At 43.0% G+C, this 18,941-nt stretch overlaps 2 protein-coding genes across 11 annotated transcripts in view; one reads left to right on the forward strand and one right to left on the reverse strand.

Annotated features, from left to right (window-relative positions):
- The window catches only part of DEK (DEK proto-oncogene), a 40,054-nt gene extending 36,090 nt beyond the window's left edge, over positions 1–3,964 (forward strand). For all 5 annotated transcript variants that reach the window (XR_012434217.1, XR_010586526.1, XM_015449861.3 and 2 more), the window contains 2 exons: positions 1,929–1,997; positions 2,434–3,964. Coding sequence is in view for 3 of the 5 variants with exons in the window: in XM_015449861.3 (XP_015305347.1) it covers positions 1,929–1,997; positions 2,434–2,445 (81 nt within the window). In the remaining 2 variants the exon portion in view is untranslated. The remainder of the gene's footprint in view (positions 1–1,928; positions 1,998–2,433) is intronic.
- A 325-nt stretch (positions 3,965–4,289) lies between these two features.
- KDM1B (lysine demethylase 1B) overlaps positions 4,290–18,941 on the reverse strand; it is a 67,126-nt gene continuing 52,474 nt past the window's right edge. For 5 of the 6 annotated variants that reach the window (XR_012434215.1, XR_012434216.1, XM_015449860.4 and 2 more), the window contains 5 exons: positions 16,085–16,201; positions 14,930–15,055; positions 13,259–13,381; positions 10,843–10,995; positions 4,290–6,211 (listed from right to left, as the gene is read on the reverse strand). Coding sequence is in view for 4 of the 6 variants with exons in the window: in XM_015449860.4 (XP_015305346.1) it covers positions 6,128–6,211; positions 10,843–10,995; positions 13,259–13,381; positions 14,930–15,055; positions 16,085–16,201 (603 nt within the window). In the remaining 2 variants the exon portion in view is untranslated. Of the gene's footprint in view, positions 6,212–7,744; positions 7,883–10,842; positions 10,996–13,258; positions 13,382–14,929; positions 15,056–16,084; positions 16,202–18,941 lie in introns of those variants that run through there. The other variant, XM_065544375.2, reaches the window with a different exon arrangement.

Here is an 18,941-nt window from a genome sequence, read left to right on the forward strand (position 1 = left end):
ACCAGGCCATGTGAGGTGTCAGTCAGCCCCTACTGGGAGGTGCCTCCCAGTTAGGCTCCTCGGGGGTCAGGGACCCACTTGAGGAGGCAGTCTGTCCATTCTCAGATTTCAAACTCTGTACTGGGAGAACCTCTCTTCTAAGCTGTCACACAAGGACATTTGAGTCTGCAGAAGTTTCTGCTGCCTTTCATTCAGCTATGCCCTGCCCCCAGAGGTGGAATCTTCAAAGGCAGGCAGGCCTCCTTGAGCTGAGGTGGGCTCCACCCATTTCAAGCTTCCTGGAGGCTTTGTTTACCTACTCAAGCCTCAGCAATGGTGGGCGCCCCTCCCCCCGCCTCACTGCCGCCTTGCAGTTAAGATCTTAAGACTACTGTGCTAGCAATGAGCAAGGCTGTGTGGGCGTGGGACCCTCCAAGCCAGGCACGGGATATAATCTCCTGGTGTGCCATTTGCTAAGACTGTTGGAAAAGCACAGTATTAGGTTGGGAGTGACCCGATTTTCTAGGTGTTGTGTGTCACGGTTTCCCTTGGCTAGGAAAGGGAATTCCCTGACCCCTTGCACTTCCTGGGTGAGGCGATGCCTCGCCCTGCTTCGGCTCATGCTGGGTGGGCTGCATCCACTGTCCTGCACCCACTGTCTGACAAGCCCCAGTGAGATGAACTCAGTACCTCAGTTGGAAATGCAGAAATCACCCATCTTCTGTGTCGCTCACGCTGGGAGCTATAGACTGGAGCTGTTCCTATTCGGCCATCTTGGAACCTCCCGGGCAAACAATTAGAGTAATTTAAATGATCGACCATATTTTAGAGGGTTGGCATACTATATAGTCTGTGGACCAAACCATTCTATCTTTGTTGCCTGGTTTTGTAAGCAAAATTTTATTGTAATACAGCCACATCTACTCATTTAACTGTTGTCTACGCATAGTTGAGTAGAAACTGACTGGCAAAGTTGAAACTCTTTGTACCATCTAGCCCTTTACAGAAAAAGTTGCTGACCGTGAACTATACAGCGGAAGTAAAGCCTGCAGGGTTCTTACAGACTGTGAGCTTATAGTCAGGATTTGAATCAAGCAGCAAGTATAATAGGACTGAGAAAATTGACAAAAGGGAGAAATTTAGAGTCAAATTTTAGTAGTAGAGGACTCTTGAGACCACCTGGGTCTTAGGATTTAACTTTAGGGAGGGACTGAGCAGTGGAGTAGAGGAAGCAGTTCATTGTGTTTCAGGTTGTGGAATCGTAGGTAGGGTGTTGGATGATAACAAGGGTTGGAGAATAAAGAAGCTTTCTCTAAAAGACACTTAGCAAATGACTTGCCAATGTAAAGAACTGAGTTCACTTATCTGAGATCTATCTAGATGGGTTTTCTTTACCCATGATTGTTGGGGTTTTTTGTTTTTGAGACAGGGTCTTCTTGCTCTGTGGTCCAGGCTGGAATGCAGTGACACTAACACAGCTCACTACAACGTCAACCTTCTGGGCCCAAGCCATCCTCCTGCCTCAGTAGCTGGGACTACAGGCATGCATCACCATGCCTGACTAATTTTTCAATTTTTTGTAGACACAGGGTCTCGCCAGGTTGCCTGAGGCTGGTTTCGAATTCCTGGGCTCAAGCGATCTTCCCACCTAGGTTTCCCAGAATGTTGGAATTACAGGCGTGAGACATCACATGTGGCTTGTTTATTGTTAATTCATCCCAAACTCTCAGCCTGAACGCACTGAGAATGTTTGCACGCTAGTTTTCCACATCATATACAATATTATTAAAATACTCATTTGGAATACAGTTCCATGTGGGTGAACCAGAGTACAGTTGGGATGGTTGTGGCTATTTGAATGTAGCAGATTTCCTGCTTTTATTCAAAGACAATATTACTGGATATTAAAATCTGCTTTTAACATCATTTTTCCTTTTCACTATACATAGGTCTATGAAAATTATCCTACTTATGATTTAACTGAAAGGAAAGATTTCATAAAAACAACTGTAAAAGAGGTAAATATTTCAATCTTTCAAGTTTGACTTTAGAAATATAAGACAAAAATAATTACATAAAATACTCCATATTTTTCAAAATATTCATGTCACTAAATACATTTGATTCTCACATTTCTTCATAATAGGGAAGTATATTTTTTCTCATTCCCACTTTAAAGCTTAAAATTAAAGTTTGAACAGTTAGTGATAAGACCTGAACTCAGATTATGATGTGGCCTCCTGGTGTACCTGGGTAGCTGGGCATCTCAAAGTTGCTCTCACAGATACTTGAGGAAGTTCCTGTCTACCAGGCAAAGGTGAGGGAAGATCAGCAGGTAGCTATAATTCTGTATTGAGCTCAACTGGTTTTTGAAGGACAAGATAGTAAAATAGATGTGGAAAAAATGGGATAAAGGTTTATGATTTATGGCAAAATGTTTCTCTTTCATTACAGCTAATTTCTTGAGATAGAGGACAGAGAAGATGACTCGTTCCCATAGATTGAAAGATCTGATTTATACCATTATACCAGCAAAGAGAATGTATTTCCTTTTCTAAATCCTTGTTAAGCAACATTAGAACTTACTGCTGACCTTTTTATCTTGAGTGTTATGTGAATTTGAGTTTGCTATTTTAAATTGCATTTCTATGCCATTTTTAGTTTAAAATCTTGCATGGCATTAATTGTTCCTTGCTTTTATAGTTGTATTTTGTACATTTTGGGTTTCTTTATATAAGGTCATAGATTCTTGAACTGTCGTGGTTTTTAGTGCGCTTAATATTAGCTTAAGGCATACTTTTAATCAAGTAGAACAGAAACTATTATGACTGGGATTTATACACACAGAGATTGGGTATTTAGTATATGAAATATTTTGAATACACATCTCTGTCAGTGAAAATTCAGCAGCAGTGTGTCCATCATATTAAAAATATACAAGCTACAGTTGTCCAGATGACTGAATTGGAACTTTCCTCGCATGTGTATATATGTCAGATTGTTAGCATGACAAAAGTGACAGATGTTATTTTTGTATTTTTAAAAAACAATTTGTTGTATATAAAGTTTTTTTATTTCTTTTGTGCAGACCACTTTTTAAACTCACATAGGTAGGTATCTTTACAGTTGTAGACTATGGAATGTCAGTGTTCAGCCAGACAGTATGATGGAGCATGGAAAGTCAATTCAGTGATGGAACACTGAAGGAACAGACACTTATCCTGCTTTGCTCGAAAGTGTCATCAATTTGTAATTTTAGTATTAACTCTGTAAAAGTGTCTGTAGGTACGTTTTATATTAAGGACAGACCAAAAATCAACATATCAAAGCTTCAAAAACTTTGGGAAAGGGTGGGATTAAGTACAAGCACATTTGGCTTATAGTAAATGAACCGATTTTTATTAACTGCTTTTGCCCATATAAAATACTGATATTTACCAGAAACCTAGCCACCTTCATGATTACGATTAAAGTACCAGATTATAATGCCAGAATATAATGTGCAAGTAATCGTGGATATCTCTGACAAAGTGTGTCTCAAAAATAATATACTTTTACATTAAAGAAATTTAATGTTTCTCTGGAGTTGGGGCTCTGGCTTTTAAAGTTTGTCTAATCAGTGTTGATTCTAGATGATCAACACAACGGACCACTCCTGAATGAGACTAATTTTGTCTTTCAGTTTACTGTCTTAAATCAGTTTATTAAATCTGAATTTTAAAACATGCTGCTTATGACAGAATGACACATTTGATGTACCAATTAAGTGTTGAAAAATATCTTTGCATCATAGAACAGAAATATATATGTTGAATGTTAACAGGTATTTTCACAGGTTTGACTTGTTTGATAGTTACTCAGACACTAGGGAAAGGTAAATAGAAGTGAACAAAATAAGCAACTAAATGAGATCTAATAATTGGCCTTCGATTTTAAATATTTAATTTGTTCTTATAAACCTTGTCAATAAAATTAATCTAAATCACTGGTGTTTTAAGTCTCTTGCATTTGATGTCTTATAGGTTATATAGCATTTCCTTCCCTATGGTGAATCATTCGGAAAGGGGATTTTTAAATTGATTCAGCCGTGTAACCTATACAATTTGGAGCACTCTTGTGATAATGGAGCATTTTCTTGGAGTGACTTCACAAAACAATAATGAAGGTTAATTTTCTGACCATTTACTATAAAGAAGAAAAGTAGTGATGCATAGAGTATTTGGAAGTGAGGAAATGGAGCTGTTCTGTATGAAAGTTCTTGATGAGTGTGCACACTTATTAAATGGATGTATCACCACTACAGTACAGAGTACATTTGAAAGTCTAGTTTTTTATTAAGTAGTTTTACACAACCAGCTATTCATGAACTGTAGTTAGAACATGGTAAATTTGTATATTTACTGCTACTTAATTACAAAATCTTCAGATGGCATTGAAAAAACATATCCAAAGTAACACAAGAAAAAAGTTGCATGGCTCCTTAAACAAAAAATCAAATGAAGTATGTCACTTGATAGGAACTTTAAAACACACATTTACCATACTTTAAAGTAGGCTTTCCCTACTTGTAGCACAGTTCAAGTGCCTAGAAACTAACATAATAATTTACTGTTAACCATTTCAAACTTAACATTTTACATTTATCACTTTAAAACACATGCTGTCTAAACATTTTAATACATGATACTTTAAAGCAGAATACTTGCCAGTCAGTACCAATGAGTCTCAACAAATAACCTAAGTATCAGAGTTGTCTTCTTTGAGACATACAGCTGTTAGCTTGTTTTTGGACCATACTTCGGAGGGGCGGGCGGTGGGGGATGTGTCTTAAATGCCTGAGGTTCACTGCACATTCTTTGTGTGTTAGGTATTTACTCGTTATAAACTGACCTACTTTTAATTTTTAAAATATTCAATATTTTGAAGTCTCTTTAAAGTCACATTTACTCCCTTTTTTTAAAGCAAACCAATATAATTATTGTTCAAAAACAAAAGCATATTTCTAACCTGTATACTGAAGTTTCTTGGCAAAATAGGCATCCTGAAGACCCTGAAACCAGTGTTTATTTTAGAAGGAGATATTATTAAACTGTTTTCTGCCATGAGCGTTTTTAAAAAAAGGAAAGTGAATACTTGCCATGTTCTTAGGCCTTTAAAATATGGCTTATAAAATGTGCTATTGACCAGGAGAGCTCACATTTTTCTGCAGTTTTCCAGTGGACCTGCCTATGGAATACTGTAAAGAAAAGTCTGCAAAAATATTTCTAGCGATTGAATCTGTTCTTTTAAATAAAAGAAGGGGAGAGGGGCTTTGATTAAATTATTCTGACAAGTTTTTTTTGCTAGTGGTTGCCAAAATTAAGGATAAAGTGTCCTATCACCCAAATTTGGCTTTAAGAAAAAGGTATATTCTGTGTCTATAGTGTGAGGCCCACACTATCTGTGCTCCATTCTCAATGATGCAATACCTATCTGGAAACTTTACTGTTTTGCCAATGGGTGCACAAATCTAAAACATTTTATCACAAAAGATACTTGAATTTAAATTTCTTTTGAACACCCAATGGGAGGAAATATGTACAATATAAAATACTAGAAGCTTCATTTTACTGTCAACTGGAGTTTGTGCTGTATCCAAAAAAAGTTCTATCTAAATTTTAAGTAAAAGCTCAATCTTGGAGCTATATAAAAAATATTAAGGCTCATTGGTAAAGATATTGATAAATTGTCACAGAAGAAAAACATGGCTTTATCTGGTTTTTAAATGATTCCTGCTTGATTGACTTGGTTTCTCAGTGTATGAAAATTGATCAGCCATACAAAATGTGAAATCTAAAGGGAACTTCCAGCCATGGAACAATCATATCCACGGCCTCAACTGAAACTTATATTCTGCTTTATTCTGAAATCCAGACTTTCAGCAGTAGTTGAACCTATGGAAAATGCAATTAAATCTAAGTGCTTATAAGGATTTTTGGAGTCAGTGCTTTCAGAGTGATGAAATAGGTTTACATTATCATATCATCTTAGAAACATTTCAGTTTTGCTATGTAGAGAGGGTTTTTTCCCATCTTATAAAACTGAGGTTTAATATGTGATTCAAATTGTCCCATCTGGGGTACAGAAGAAAGCTGGGTCCACCGAATTCTTAAAATGCTGCAATCTTGCTTGCTTCTCGAACGCCACTCAAATATGCCCCTGTAACAGTTTGTGGAAAATGCCTGTTTGTTGCCTGTAAAACAATTACATAATTGGAGATCATGCATAAAGAATTGAGTCGATATCAAAAGGTAAACAAGCTTAGACTTTATCCGGTCTAACAAAGATTTGTGCCACTCCTATGCGCTCATATTCACACTCACCCATCGTAACACTGGAACTTTTCTGGTTATCTAGCCATGCATTGTCAAATTCACTCGTGTATGCTATCTTGAAGTACTATGCAGCACTCTTTAAAATACTAAGTATCTATATGTGACAGGTACTAGAGTTAAGAATAATTAAGACACAATCCCTCCCATCAGACAAGTAATGTAGCTGGTACAATCACAGGTGAAACAAGTACAAAAGATGAAAGGCAATTCAGCCAAGCCGCAGATAGAGTTTTGCTAGATAGGTAGAAAAAATGGGTAGAGAATTAAGTTACTCAAAGGCTAGACCAGGGACCATAAGTTCAGTAAGAAAAAGACCAAATGTGAGTGAGGGCTGTTGGATTGGGAGGAAGTAAAACGACTTAATGACAGTAGAACCTCACTCAAGGAATGGCTGGGGTGGGAATAGAGTAAGTGAACCAGGAGGATAGGGGAGGACAGGATAGGAGGAACCCTAAATTGGTGATTTAAGTAATTATGACAAGGTCTGAGATGTGGCTGTGGAAAGGGGTAGCTGAAGAGGAGCTGAACAGACGACAGAAAATGGAGGATAAGAAATGTAGAGGTGAAGTTAAGTGCAGTCACCTAAACTGACGCCTGGGTAGAAGGGAAAACATCCAGGGGCCAAAGGCTTCAATGAATGGGGGAGTGATTACGTCAGCAGGAATACAGTGACTAGTCACGGAGAGAAAGTGGCAGTGAGGGAAAGAAGCCTCAGAAATAGGTTTTTAGAAGAAGGCGAGGTAGGCTGGGCACGGTGGCTCATGCATGTAATCCCAACACTGGGAGGCCGAGGCAGGCAGATCATCTGAGGTCAGGAGTTTGAGACCAGCCTGACCAACATGATTAAACCCTATCTCTACTAAAGAAATACAAAAATTAGCCGGGCACAGTGGCGCACATCAGCTGAGGCAGAATCGCTTGAACCCAGGAGGCGGAGGTTGCAGTGAGCCAAGATTGCGCCACTGCACTCCAGCCTGTGCGACAGAGCGAGACTCCATCTCAAAAAAAAAGAAAAAGGCAAGATGATAATTGCATCAAAGCAGCAGAGGAAAGCAAGACGCCATCTAGGCCATGTTCATAACCCTAAGGCACGGCAGCCTGAAACAGCTGTCTCTCAGAAGCTGCTGGCATTTGTTGTCTGGCATGCAGCCTTTGTCTCCTTTCCACAGAGTAAGGTCTTCATAGGCCAAGGAGTCATCAAAATCATCTGGTTTTCAGATGTCATTATTGTGTTTTGTTTTGAAAGGGTCTCTGTCTCCCAGGCTGGAGTGCAGTGGCGTGATCTTGGCTCACTGCAACCTCCTCCTTCCAGGTTCAAGCGATTCTTCTGCCTCAGCGTCCTGAGTAGCTGGGACTACAGGTGCCTGCCACCATGCCCGGCTAATTTTTGTATTGTTAGTAGCAACAGGGTTTCACCATGTTGGCCAGGCTCTTCTCAAACTCCTGGCCTCAGGTGATCCACCTGTCTCAGCCTCCCAATGTGGTGGGATTACAGGCGTGAGTCATCACACCTGGCCGATGTTATACTTCTGTAAACAAAAACATTAACTATATTTTAGATGAAACAATGAGATGTGTACTTCCAAACCATATTAGACAAAGTAGGAACACAGGTGAAAGAGTGGTAACAGTTCATTTTAAGTTTGGGGTTGGGGGCAGGGGTTTTAACAACAAAAAGTAAACCAATTCATCCCAAAGAATTCTTAGAAAAATCTCAGTCATGGCCAGGCGCGGTGGCTCAAGCCTGTAATCCCAGTACTTTGGGAGGCCGAGACGGGCGGATCACGAGGTCAGGAGATCGAGACCATCCTGGCTAACATGGTGAAACCCCGTCTCTACTAAAAAAAAATACAAAAAACTAGCCGGGCGAGGTGGCGAGCGCCTGTAGTCCCAGCTACTCGGGAGGCTGAGGCAGGAGAATGGCGTAAACCCAGGAGGCGGAGCTTGCAGTGAGCCGAGATTGCGCCACTGCACTCCAGCCTGTGTGACAGAGCGAGACTCCGTCTCAAAAAAAAAAAGAAAAAAAAAATCTCAGTCATTGGAAGTATGAGGAACCATGGAGGCAGAGGTTAGCAAGGGGTAAAAACAGGATTGGCTTAAAGACTATAGAGAACAATTATTAATACGTCCCTCACCAGATTCCCCATTGACCGGCTGCAACTCCTCAGAGATGTGACTTAGAGATCAGGGGGAAGCACCAAATAAAATGGGGATGAAGTGAAATGAAGCCTTCATAACTAACAATGAAGCTTCCAGTGCCCACAATGCCAGGGGCTGAGCTTCCACCACACAGGAAACTAACTGTTCCCAGATAGACAGTGATATTTGGGAATCTGGCCATTGGTTGATAAGCTTGCTGGAGCTTTCACAAAGATTTAAAAAAAAAAAATGCCTCGCTCAAATCTAAGCCGACAGTGACGGATCAGGGATTTGGACATGTAGCAGGCAAAGACTACAGCACACAAAATAGGAACTCTGAGACTGAGGAAACCAGGGAGGGAGGGAGCAGAAAAGCAAAAACATCCAAAGCTTTAAAACCTTAGAAGCAAGTTATAACAAGAGGATGCTACCAAAAAGGAACATTCTGCAAACAAGAAAGTGCTCATAAAGTAAAAGCCAAAATTTTAAAAGTCAATTAGAGAGTTGGACGATTTTAAAATCTCCCCCAAAAGTAGAGAAAGAGATGAATAATAGCAAAGAGGAAAAATCAGATGGTCAATTAAAAAGTTCCAAGATACGGAACAGAATTTCTAGAAAGAAAGAAAAACTCATCTTTATTTGAGCAGATAAATAAGAAAATGAAGTAAAAGGATCAGAAATCAGAATAGCAAAACATTTTTCAACAGAAGTAAATCAAGAAAGAGGGATCCTGGAAATAAAGGCCCAGGGCTGGAGAGTGATTTTAACAAAGAGAGACCCCGGCCGGGCACGGTGGCTCACAAGCCTGTAATCCCAGCACTTTGGGAGGCAGAGGCGGGCAGATCATGAGGTCAGGAGATCGAGACCATCCTGGCTAACACAGTGAAACCCCGTTTCTTTATTTTTTTTTGAGACGGAGTCTTGCTCTGTCGCCCAGGCTGGAGTGCAGTGGCCGGATCTCAGCTCACTGCAAGCTCCGCCTCCCTGGTTCACGCCATTCTCCTGCCTCAGCCTCCCGAGTAGCTGGGACTACAGGCGCCCGCCACCTCGCCCGGCTAGTTTTTTTGTATTTTTTTAGTAGAGACGGGGTTTCACCATGTTAGCCAGGATGGTCTCGATCTCCTGACCTCGTGATCCGCCCGTCTCGGCCTCCCAAAGTGCTGGGATTACAGGCTTGAGCCACCGCGCCCGGCCAAAACCCCGTTTCTACTAAAAATACAAAAAATTAGCTGGGTGTGGTGGCAGCGCCTGTACCAGCTACTCAGGAGGCTGAGGCAGGAGAATGGCGTGAACCCGGGAGGCAGAGCTTGCAGTGAGCCGAGATTGCACCGGCCTAGGTGACAGAGCGAGACTCTGTCTCAATAAAATAAAATAAAATAGAGAGACCCAGGAGGACACTCTGCAGTCATCTCAGAGGTCAACCAGTGTGGACCAGAGCAGAGGGAAGAGGACTCAGGAAGGGGACATTTCAGGGACTGGAGCTAGCAGGCCAGCTCAGACAGTGTCAACTGTAAATGAGAGACAAACGCAGGGTATGGGAGACATGGGGAGAGGTACAAAGGAATTAAGCTAATGACCAAAGGAGCCATTATAACTACCAAGAAAACAGAAAACTGTGTAAGAAGGTATCAATGGACACCTCCTTGGCTCGGCAGTAAACAACATTTACACAGCCATGTAAATAAATACACCAATTTAATGAAAAGTGTGAAATAACCATGTTGAGCAAATGGTGCAGACACTGAACAGGCTAAGTCTTTAACCCAATAGGGAGGCAGTCAATAATGTCTGTGTAATGTTAAATCAGAAGATGACTCATAGGCCGGGCATGGTGGCTCACACCTATAATCCTAACACTGGGAGGCTGAGGTGGGAGGGCTGCTTAAGGCCACAGGTTTGAGGCCAGCCTGGGCACCACCACAGACCCCGTCTCTACAAAAAATTTTTTTAAAAAACTAGCCAGGCTTGGTGGCACATGCCTGCAGTCCCAGCTACTTGGGAGGCTGAGGTGGGAGTGTCGCCTGGGAGTTTGGGGCTGCAGTGAGCTGCGATGGCACCACTGCACTCCAGTCCGAGCCACAGAGCGACCCTGTCTCAAAAAAAACGAAAAAGAAAAAGAGATGCAATATAAAGACTTTCAAAATATGAAGTGAAGTCCAGAAGGAATAGCTGGAAGGTTAAAAACGGCTGCCTCTGGGAGCAAGAAGAGGACGGTGAGAAGGCTTCTGCTGTCTGTGGTCATAAGACTTTTGACAGTATTTGAATTGGTTTTTGAACTCTGGGCAGATATCATTTGAAATGAAAAAGAAATCAAAATACAAGTACTTGGGTTTGGAATCAAGATCCATACCTCACCAGCAAAAAAGATGGTTCCCTGAATGTCTTCGGCAATGATATCGTAGGCCTCCCCACTTCCACCTGTCTTCACAAAACTGTATGCCATCTGGATCCATGGGTCTGTGCTCCACCGGGTGACAAAATACTTTGTGGGATCTGGGACCTCCTGTGTCCAATAGAAAGGAATGATGAAGTAGAATCAAGAAGGGACGTAGACATGGTGCAACCCAACTCGTACATTTTGCCCCCTGCCCATTCCTGTATCATTCTGAAACAGTTCTCAAGATGTTCCTCCTGCTGCCTTTAAATCTACCCAGGCCGGTATCTGCATATTATCCTCTCTCTCCTGCCCCCGCCCACACACACTTCCCTCACTTCTATACCTCCTCCTTCTGCCCGGGACACACACTCGCTCTACTGGGGGCTATCACCCATGGCTAAGAGTTTGGGCCTTCCCTTTTCCATCGGGTGGCAGCAGAAAGGAGTCTCTGGCCCAAGAAGAAAAGGGAAAGGTGGAGTCTCAGGATCACAGGCTGGAATTCTCAACAGGGTTCTCCACAAAACAGTGATACCAGGGTATGTTTCACATTCACTCAATTTAAAATATAGCAGTCCCTCTTCTCTGCCAGGAATATGTTCCATGACCCGCAGTGGATGCCTGAAACCATGGACAGGACCGATACTATACATACTATGTTTTTTCCTATTCATACGTATGATAAAGTTTCATTTATACATTAGGTACCGAGATTAATGACAATAATAATAGAACAATTATAACGCTATACTGAAATAAAAGGTATGTGAACATGGCTCTGATAACAGATGACCCTTGAGTGACTAAAGGGCAGGCAACATCTTCAGTGTGGAGGTACTGGACACGCTCTTCAGAACGGTGCATGACTGAAAACTTAGGAATCTATTTCTGGAATTTTCCATCAAATATTTTCAGACCTTGGTTTACCACAGTAACTGAAACCACGAAAGCAAAGCCTCGAGTAAGAGAGAATGACTGTAATTTGTCAACTGGCCTCCAACAAGCATCACCATGAATAATATTTCTATAGAAACGGTATGCTAAGTTCCAAACAACTAATGTAAAAAACAAACTTTTGAACAAAAACTCCAACCAAGGGATTGCATCACTAGATAGATCCTCTCATATAAATTAGCAACAAGGCCGGCCACACAGTGGCTCAGAGCGCCTGTAATCCCAGCACTTTGGGAGGCCGAGGTAGGCCGATCACTTGAGGTCAGGAGTTCGAGACCAGTCAGGCAAACATGGTGAAACCCTGTCTCTACTAAAAATACTGAAAATACAAAATAAAACATACAAAAATTAGCCGGGTGTGGTGGAGCACGCCCGTAATCCCAGCCTACTCGGGAGGCTGAGGCAGGAGAATCGCTTGAACCCAGGAGGCGAAGGTTTGCCGTGAGCCAAAATTGTGCCACTGCAATCCAGCCGGGATGAAAGAGACTCCGTCTCAAAAATAAATTAATTAAAATGAAATAAAATAAGCAACATATCTGAATGCCCTTTTCTCTTTAATTTATGTAACTTTTGAGTCATTTCACTTCTATTTCTGCTCCTTTATTTGAAAAAGACATAGGCCATGGCCATTTACAAATCTCTAGAGATGGTGAGATTTAGTACACTGGCGAACAAAGTATCCTGAGCTCCTTGGAGAAAAGAGACTATCTCCATGTGTGGGGTATTTTAAAAAGCTGGACAAGGCTCCTCTGAAAAGGAAAGCTGTAGTCAAAGCTTGTAGGGCTTCAGTAAATATAGAATTCATGTAGAAAATACTGAACCTTTTATATCCTTACCAAAAAAAAAAAAAAAAGGAAGTGTGTATGATGTGAGAAGAAAAAAAGGAAGACAATTGTGTAAAAAAGGGCACAGGGCACTGTTACAGGCAGAATCATGTCCCCCTCAAATTCCTACGTGGACACCCTGACCCTCAGAATGTGACTGTATTTCGTGACAGGGTCTCCAACGGGTAATTACTTTAAAGTGAGGTCGCCAGGGTGAGCCTTAATCTAATCTGATTGGTGTCCTCATAAGAAGAGGAGATGAGGACACAGACACACACAGAGGGAAGCCCATGTGAGGACACAGGGAGAAGATGGCATCTACCAGCCAAGCAGAGAGGACCTAGGAGAAACCAACCCTGCCGACACCTTGGTCTCAGGCTTCCAGCCTCCAGAACTGTGAGGAATGTTTCTGTTGTCTAAGGCAGCCAGTCTGTGGTGCTCTGTGATGACAGCCCTCAGTGCTGAGGTGGGCAGTGGGACTGTGAAAGAAAGAAGACTGTGGCCTCTGCCTTCCTTCCCGTGATTCTCAGTGACGCTGGCTGCCTGGGCTTCCACATCTGCTCTGTATAGCAAGCATGGCTTGCCCCTTTCAGGGAGGACTTTCTCTCTCTCACCTGCTCCTTGAACAGCTCCCGGAGCGTGGCCATGCACTGCTGCAGCACCTGTTTGTCGTCCAGGGTCCTCACGGACGCGACAGCCTCCCCAGCAATCACAGACATCAGCACGCTGTGCTTCTTCTGGAGACATGAAAGGGAAAAAAGCAGAAAGTCTCTGAGTGCTCAGCTCCCACAGATAAGGGCCTCACTTTTTTTTTTTTTTTTAATCAAGACAGGAGTTTTGCTATGTCACCAGGCTGGAGTGCAATGGCGCAATCTTGTCTCACTGCAACCTCTGCCTCCTGGGTTCAAGTGATTCTCCTGCCTCAGCCACCCGAGTAGCTGGGATTACAGGCATCTGCCACCATGCCCGACTAATTTTTGTATTTTCAGTAGAGACAGGGTTTCACCATGTTGGCCAGGCTGGTCTCAAACCCCTGACCTCAGGTGATCTGCCCACCTCGGCCTCCCAAAGTGCTGGGATTACAGGCATGAGCCACTGTGCCCGGCCAAGAGCCCCACTCTCACGAGTTAAATTTCACTATTTCTGGCTGCCCCTTATCCTCATGTCACTCGCCAGTCCATTTTCCTCGCAAACACACATTATTTATCCATCTATTCATTATTCATCCATCTATTGCTTCCTGCTGGGGGGAAAAAAAAAAAAACACTAAGAAATGTAAATAGCAAATTTAGGGTTCCCTTGGCTGTTCACTGATTAAAGCTTGCTTCAGAAGAAGTAGAAAGAGATGGAGAAGGAAAATCTCCAGATAAAACAATGAAAAAAAAAGAACCCTCAAATGGTAAAGAAAATCTGCCCTCAGCTCCTATGTGAAACCTTTTAAGACAAAGTTTCTTGAAATTGAAAGTCAGAAACAGCTGTGATTCTTTTGCATGGCAGCGCCATGACGGCAGGGAAAGTGACCACCACCATCCAGCTCTGGGTATGCCATTCTCCTCTCTCCTTCCTTCCCTCAGCTCTCACATCTGTTGACACTCACATCCTCCCTCACCAATCATACACCCCTTCCCAGTTCCCTAGAGGGCCCTAACAGAGGAAGTTCCAAGCACCACTCATTTTCTCTGCTGTCTCCAACTTCACCTAAGAGGAACTCCCCTAGAGCCTGAAATGACAGTTTCCACAAGCATCCAATTCATGTCCCAGGGAGCAACATGAGGACTTCAAGAAGACAAGACATGGCCAGGTGCGGTGGCTCACGCCTGTAATCCCAGCACTTTGGGAAGCCAAGGCTGGCAGGTCACGAGGTCAGAAGACCATCCTGGCCAACATGGTGAAACCTGATCTCTACTCAAAATACAAAAATTAGCTGGGTGTGGTGGTGGGTACCTGAAATCCCAGCTACTCGGGAGGCTGAGCCAGAAGAAAGGCTTGAACCCAGAAGGGGGCGGTTACAGTGAGCCGAGATTGTGCATTCCACTGCACTCCAGCCTGGTGACAGAGGAAGACTGTCTCCAAAAAAAAAAAAAAAAAAAAAAAAAAGCCATGGCAAATACTGGGGCTCCTTTCCTATAGGAAAATGTCCAGTCCAAGTGTCCTCCCAGAATATAAACATAGACTAAGGGTCTCCACAATGTTCGTTAGTTCCTGAGTTTGATAGGTGAGTAATTATCACATCAAGTTCTAAACTTTAAGACGGAAATTCAAACACAGTTCACGAATGCTTTTACCTGGGGATCCATGTCATAGAACACAGCAAAAAGCCCTCGCTTGCTGGCACTGGGAGGAACGTGACCAAAAAAGTCAGCCCCTTGAACTTTACTGTCCCAAAATCTATACGGAAATTGTAAGGCAATCTGCAAAGTGAGCAAAAGAAAGATGGTTAGGTGTCTGTTGTCACAAAACCACACGCAATCTCTAAGCAGCGAGCTGTAGCTCTACTCTCACACACACACTGCCCGAAAGAACAAACCCAAATACCGCTCTTTCCATTTTCCTCACCTCCTTTTCTCCTTGTGAACTCCTTGCTTTTTTCTTTTCTTTTTTTTTGGTGGGGGGAGGTGGTTTGAGATGGAGTTTTGCTCTTGTTGCCCAGGTGGGAGTGCAATAGAGCAATCTTGGCTCACTGCAGCCTCCACCTTCCAGGTTCAAGTGATTCTCCTGCCTTAGCATCCCAAGTAGCTGGGATTACAGGCGCACACCTCCACACCCAGCTAATTTTGTATTTTTAGTAGAGACAAGATTTCACCATGTTGGTCAGGATGGTCTCTAACTCCTGACTTCAGATGATCCACCCTCCTCAGCCTCCCAAAGTGCTGGGATTACGGGTGTGAGCCACCGCGCCCAGCCCAGCTCCTTCCTTTGATGCCACTCAGTTCCATTCCCATGGATAATGGAACTCACTGGCAGCCTACAAGCTAGTCTGAAGATGCCCAGCATTCCTAAGACTCACTCCTGGGCATATGTCCCTAAGTTAAACTCTCACTACTCATAGGTGTGTCAGAATCTGCCGCAGCACTGGCACATTCTGCTACAGGAGATATTAAAGGCAGGAGAAATAAACCACTGTCCTCACTGGGGCCAACGAGTGGAAAGCAGCCAAGAAAGCAAGCACAAGGGGGGAAAAAAAGAGATAAAAGAATTGCTTATCCCAAATTCAAATTCTGAATAACAAGATTCTTTCTCCTAAAGTCAAAACCCACAGACCTCAGCCAGCTCTGCTCCTTTCGTTTTGATATTCTTTTGTGTTCTTCATCAACAATTACTCAAATGACAAGGAAATCTTTGAATTTTATTCAGATAGTACCCCCTACTTCTCCATATCAGAAGTGAACATCTATCATCTGACATTAATCTCTTTCTGAGGATGAAGTCATTTAAGTCACCTTTTCAATGATGCCTGCGCCTAAGCTATTGATAGCCTTCATCTTCTTCTCTGACAACGGTGGATTAAACTGAATGGCACCTTTCTGTAGTAAAGCCAGTGGTACGGTGACTAATACCTGTGGAAAATAATTAACAGTTAACACACAAACAGCAACAGAACCTCACAGTACAACTACACCGGTATCAACAACCCACGCTGTTATATTGGCAAGAACAGGGCTGCCATGTGCAACTGTGCAGGTTGTTCACTGCACAAGGGTGCCAGTGCCTGGCTAAGCAGAAGTGGCAACCACAGGGAAGAATCTGCAAAAAAATGTACTGATGGCGAATAATAATCTTGGATAAGAAGAGTCAGCAGAAGCCAGGTGCAGTGGTTCATGCCTGTAATCCCAGCACTTTGAGAGGCTGAGGTGGGCAGATCATCTGAGGTCAGAAGATCGAGACCAGCCTGGCCAACATGGTGAAACCCCATCTGTACAAAAATACAAAATTTAGCCGGGCGTGGTGGCAGGTGCCTGTAATCCCAGCTACTCCGGAGGCTGAGGTGGGAGAATCTCTTGAACCCAGGAGGCAGAGGTTGCAGTGAGCCAAGATTGCACCACTACACTCCAGCCTGGGTGAGAGAGTGGCCTGGGTGACACAGCAACACCGTCTCAAAAAAAAAAAAAAAAAAAAAAAGCGTCAGCAGAACCCAACCCTGCAAAGCAGTACTTGGGGAGGAAAGAGCCCTAACTATGGAGTCAGGAGTGCTTTGTGCATCATTCCTGATACATTCTACTGTGTGGCCAAGCCCGCTACTCATCTCTGCCATCCCTCTATAAAATGAAGGTAGTATGTGCCCCACTAACCTCTGAGAATTAGGGTGATGCTTTAAAACTAAAATTTACAAGATACATCAATATGTTTCATAAGTGGTAAAGCACATCACAAACATTAGGAATTGGATATTTCTGGCTCCAGACCCCATTACTGCTGCTACAATCAGGACGCCATTACTACTACTGCCAGCTCCAGAATCACACCACCTACAGAACAATGTGCACCAGCAAAATGCATGCCTTACGGCCTCCTTCTTGACTTGTGGTTACTGACTAAACCCTGTGTCTTTCACGAACCCTGCTGCAGAAGAGCCAAACACCTCCACCATTGTGTGCTCTCCAACAGAGGCAGCAGAAGGGAAGCGAAAGTCAACCTACACCTTCTAAATCTCGTGCGAGTGCATCGGATTGCCTGGGCTGCATGATGTTTAGAAACCTGCTGTAGGGAGTTGAGGAAGGGTGTGCATATTTACTTTCTGATATCTGCAGTACAGGATGACACCCTAGGCTCAGACTGGAATGGAGTTGAAGACCAGCCACCTGATCTACCCGAGCCTTCAAAGATGTTGTATGTTGTATATTTGGCTTAACTCTCAATTCTAGGATCACAGGAAGCTCAGAGTTCTGTGATTTTGTCACTATTTTCTGCCACATGAAAATTTTATAAAGTATAAAATATGTTCTCTATCATCAAGTTTATAATCTATTTATAGATAATTGCCATGCAACCAAAAAAAAATCAGGCAAACCACAACAAAAAACCAATTACTATCCAATTAAATTACATATGAGAACTACAAGAAAATAAATAAAATCTAGATTTTTTTCCCTTTTTTTAAAGAGACAGGGTCTTGCTCTGTTGCCCCAGCTGGCGTACAATGGCATGATCACAGCTCAGAGCAGCCTCAAACTCCTGGGCTCAAGTGATCCTCTTGCCTCAGCTTCTTGGAGTAGCTGGGACCACAGGTGTACACCACCACACCCATGGTGGTGATCTTTTTGTTTTGTAGAGACCGGGTCTCACCATGTTGCCCAGGCTGCTCTCAAACTCCTGGCCTCAAGCCATCTTCTCACCTCAGCATCCCAAAGTGCTGTGATTACAGGCGTGAGCCACCATGCCCAAATAACCAGATGTTTTCTTAATGACAAAAGAGCACTGAAAAGCATAAGAACTTGAGTAGCCCAGGTGCAGTGGCTCACACCTATAATCCCAGCACTTTGGGAGGCCAAGGCGAGAGGATTGCTTAAGACCACGAGTTCAAGACCAGCCTGGACAACATAGGGAGACACTGTCTCTACAAAAAAAAGTTTTTTTAATTAGCTGGGTGTGGTGGCATGTGCCTGTGGTCCCAGTTACACAGGAGGCTGAGGTGGGAGAACTACTCAAGCCCAGGAGTTTAAGGCTGCTGTGAGCTACAAACTGCACCACTGCCCTTCAGCTTGGGCAACAGAATAAGACCCTGTAGAAAAAAAAGATAAATGTTGGGTAAACAAATAGGCAAATGATATAAACACATCCTAGTAAGGAACTAAAGCGAGATGTCAATGGAAGCAGCCTAGACTGAGTGAGTTTGCCAGAGGTTCACTGGTCTATCACGTTAGGTTGAAAATTTTTCTCTTACAAGTTTAGGGAAACTTCCAATGCAAACTGTGATGTGTGCTAGCTACAATAAAAATATTTGTTTTAAACATCTCAAAGTGCAGCCTGAAGCTGTGCCCTAATTTCTCCAGAAGGCTGGAATACAAACACAGAAAGGCACAAGTACTGGCCAGGGCCAGCGAAGGAGGGGGGTCATAACCAGCTTGCTGTCCCGGACACCAAGAAGCGGAGCCACAGAACGGCAGAGGCTGAACTGTCGGATGACTTGCAATTTTAAAAGGTAGTATTTTTAAACACGGTTTACCACCAGGCAGAACCTATTAAGAGCTTACAGAGAAGGTCACTGCAGACAAGGTTCTTAACCACAGCTGCACACGGGAATCACTTGAGAAGCTTTAAAAATACGACTAGCCGGGCATGGTGGTGCATGCCTGTAGT

Source organism: Macaca fascicularis, chromosome 4 (genome assembly GCF_037993035.2).
Source record: "Macaca fascicularis isolate 582-1 chromosome 4, T2T-MFA8v1.1".
Taxonomy (NCBI): domain Eukaryota; kingdom Metazoa; phylum Chordata; class Mammalia; order Primates; family Cercopithecidae; genus Macaca; species Macaca fascicularis.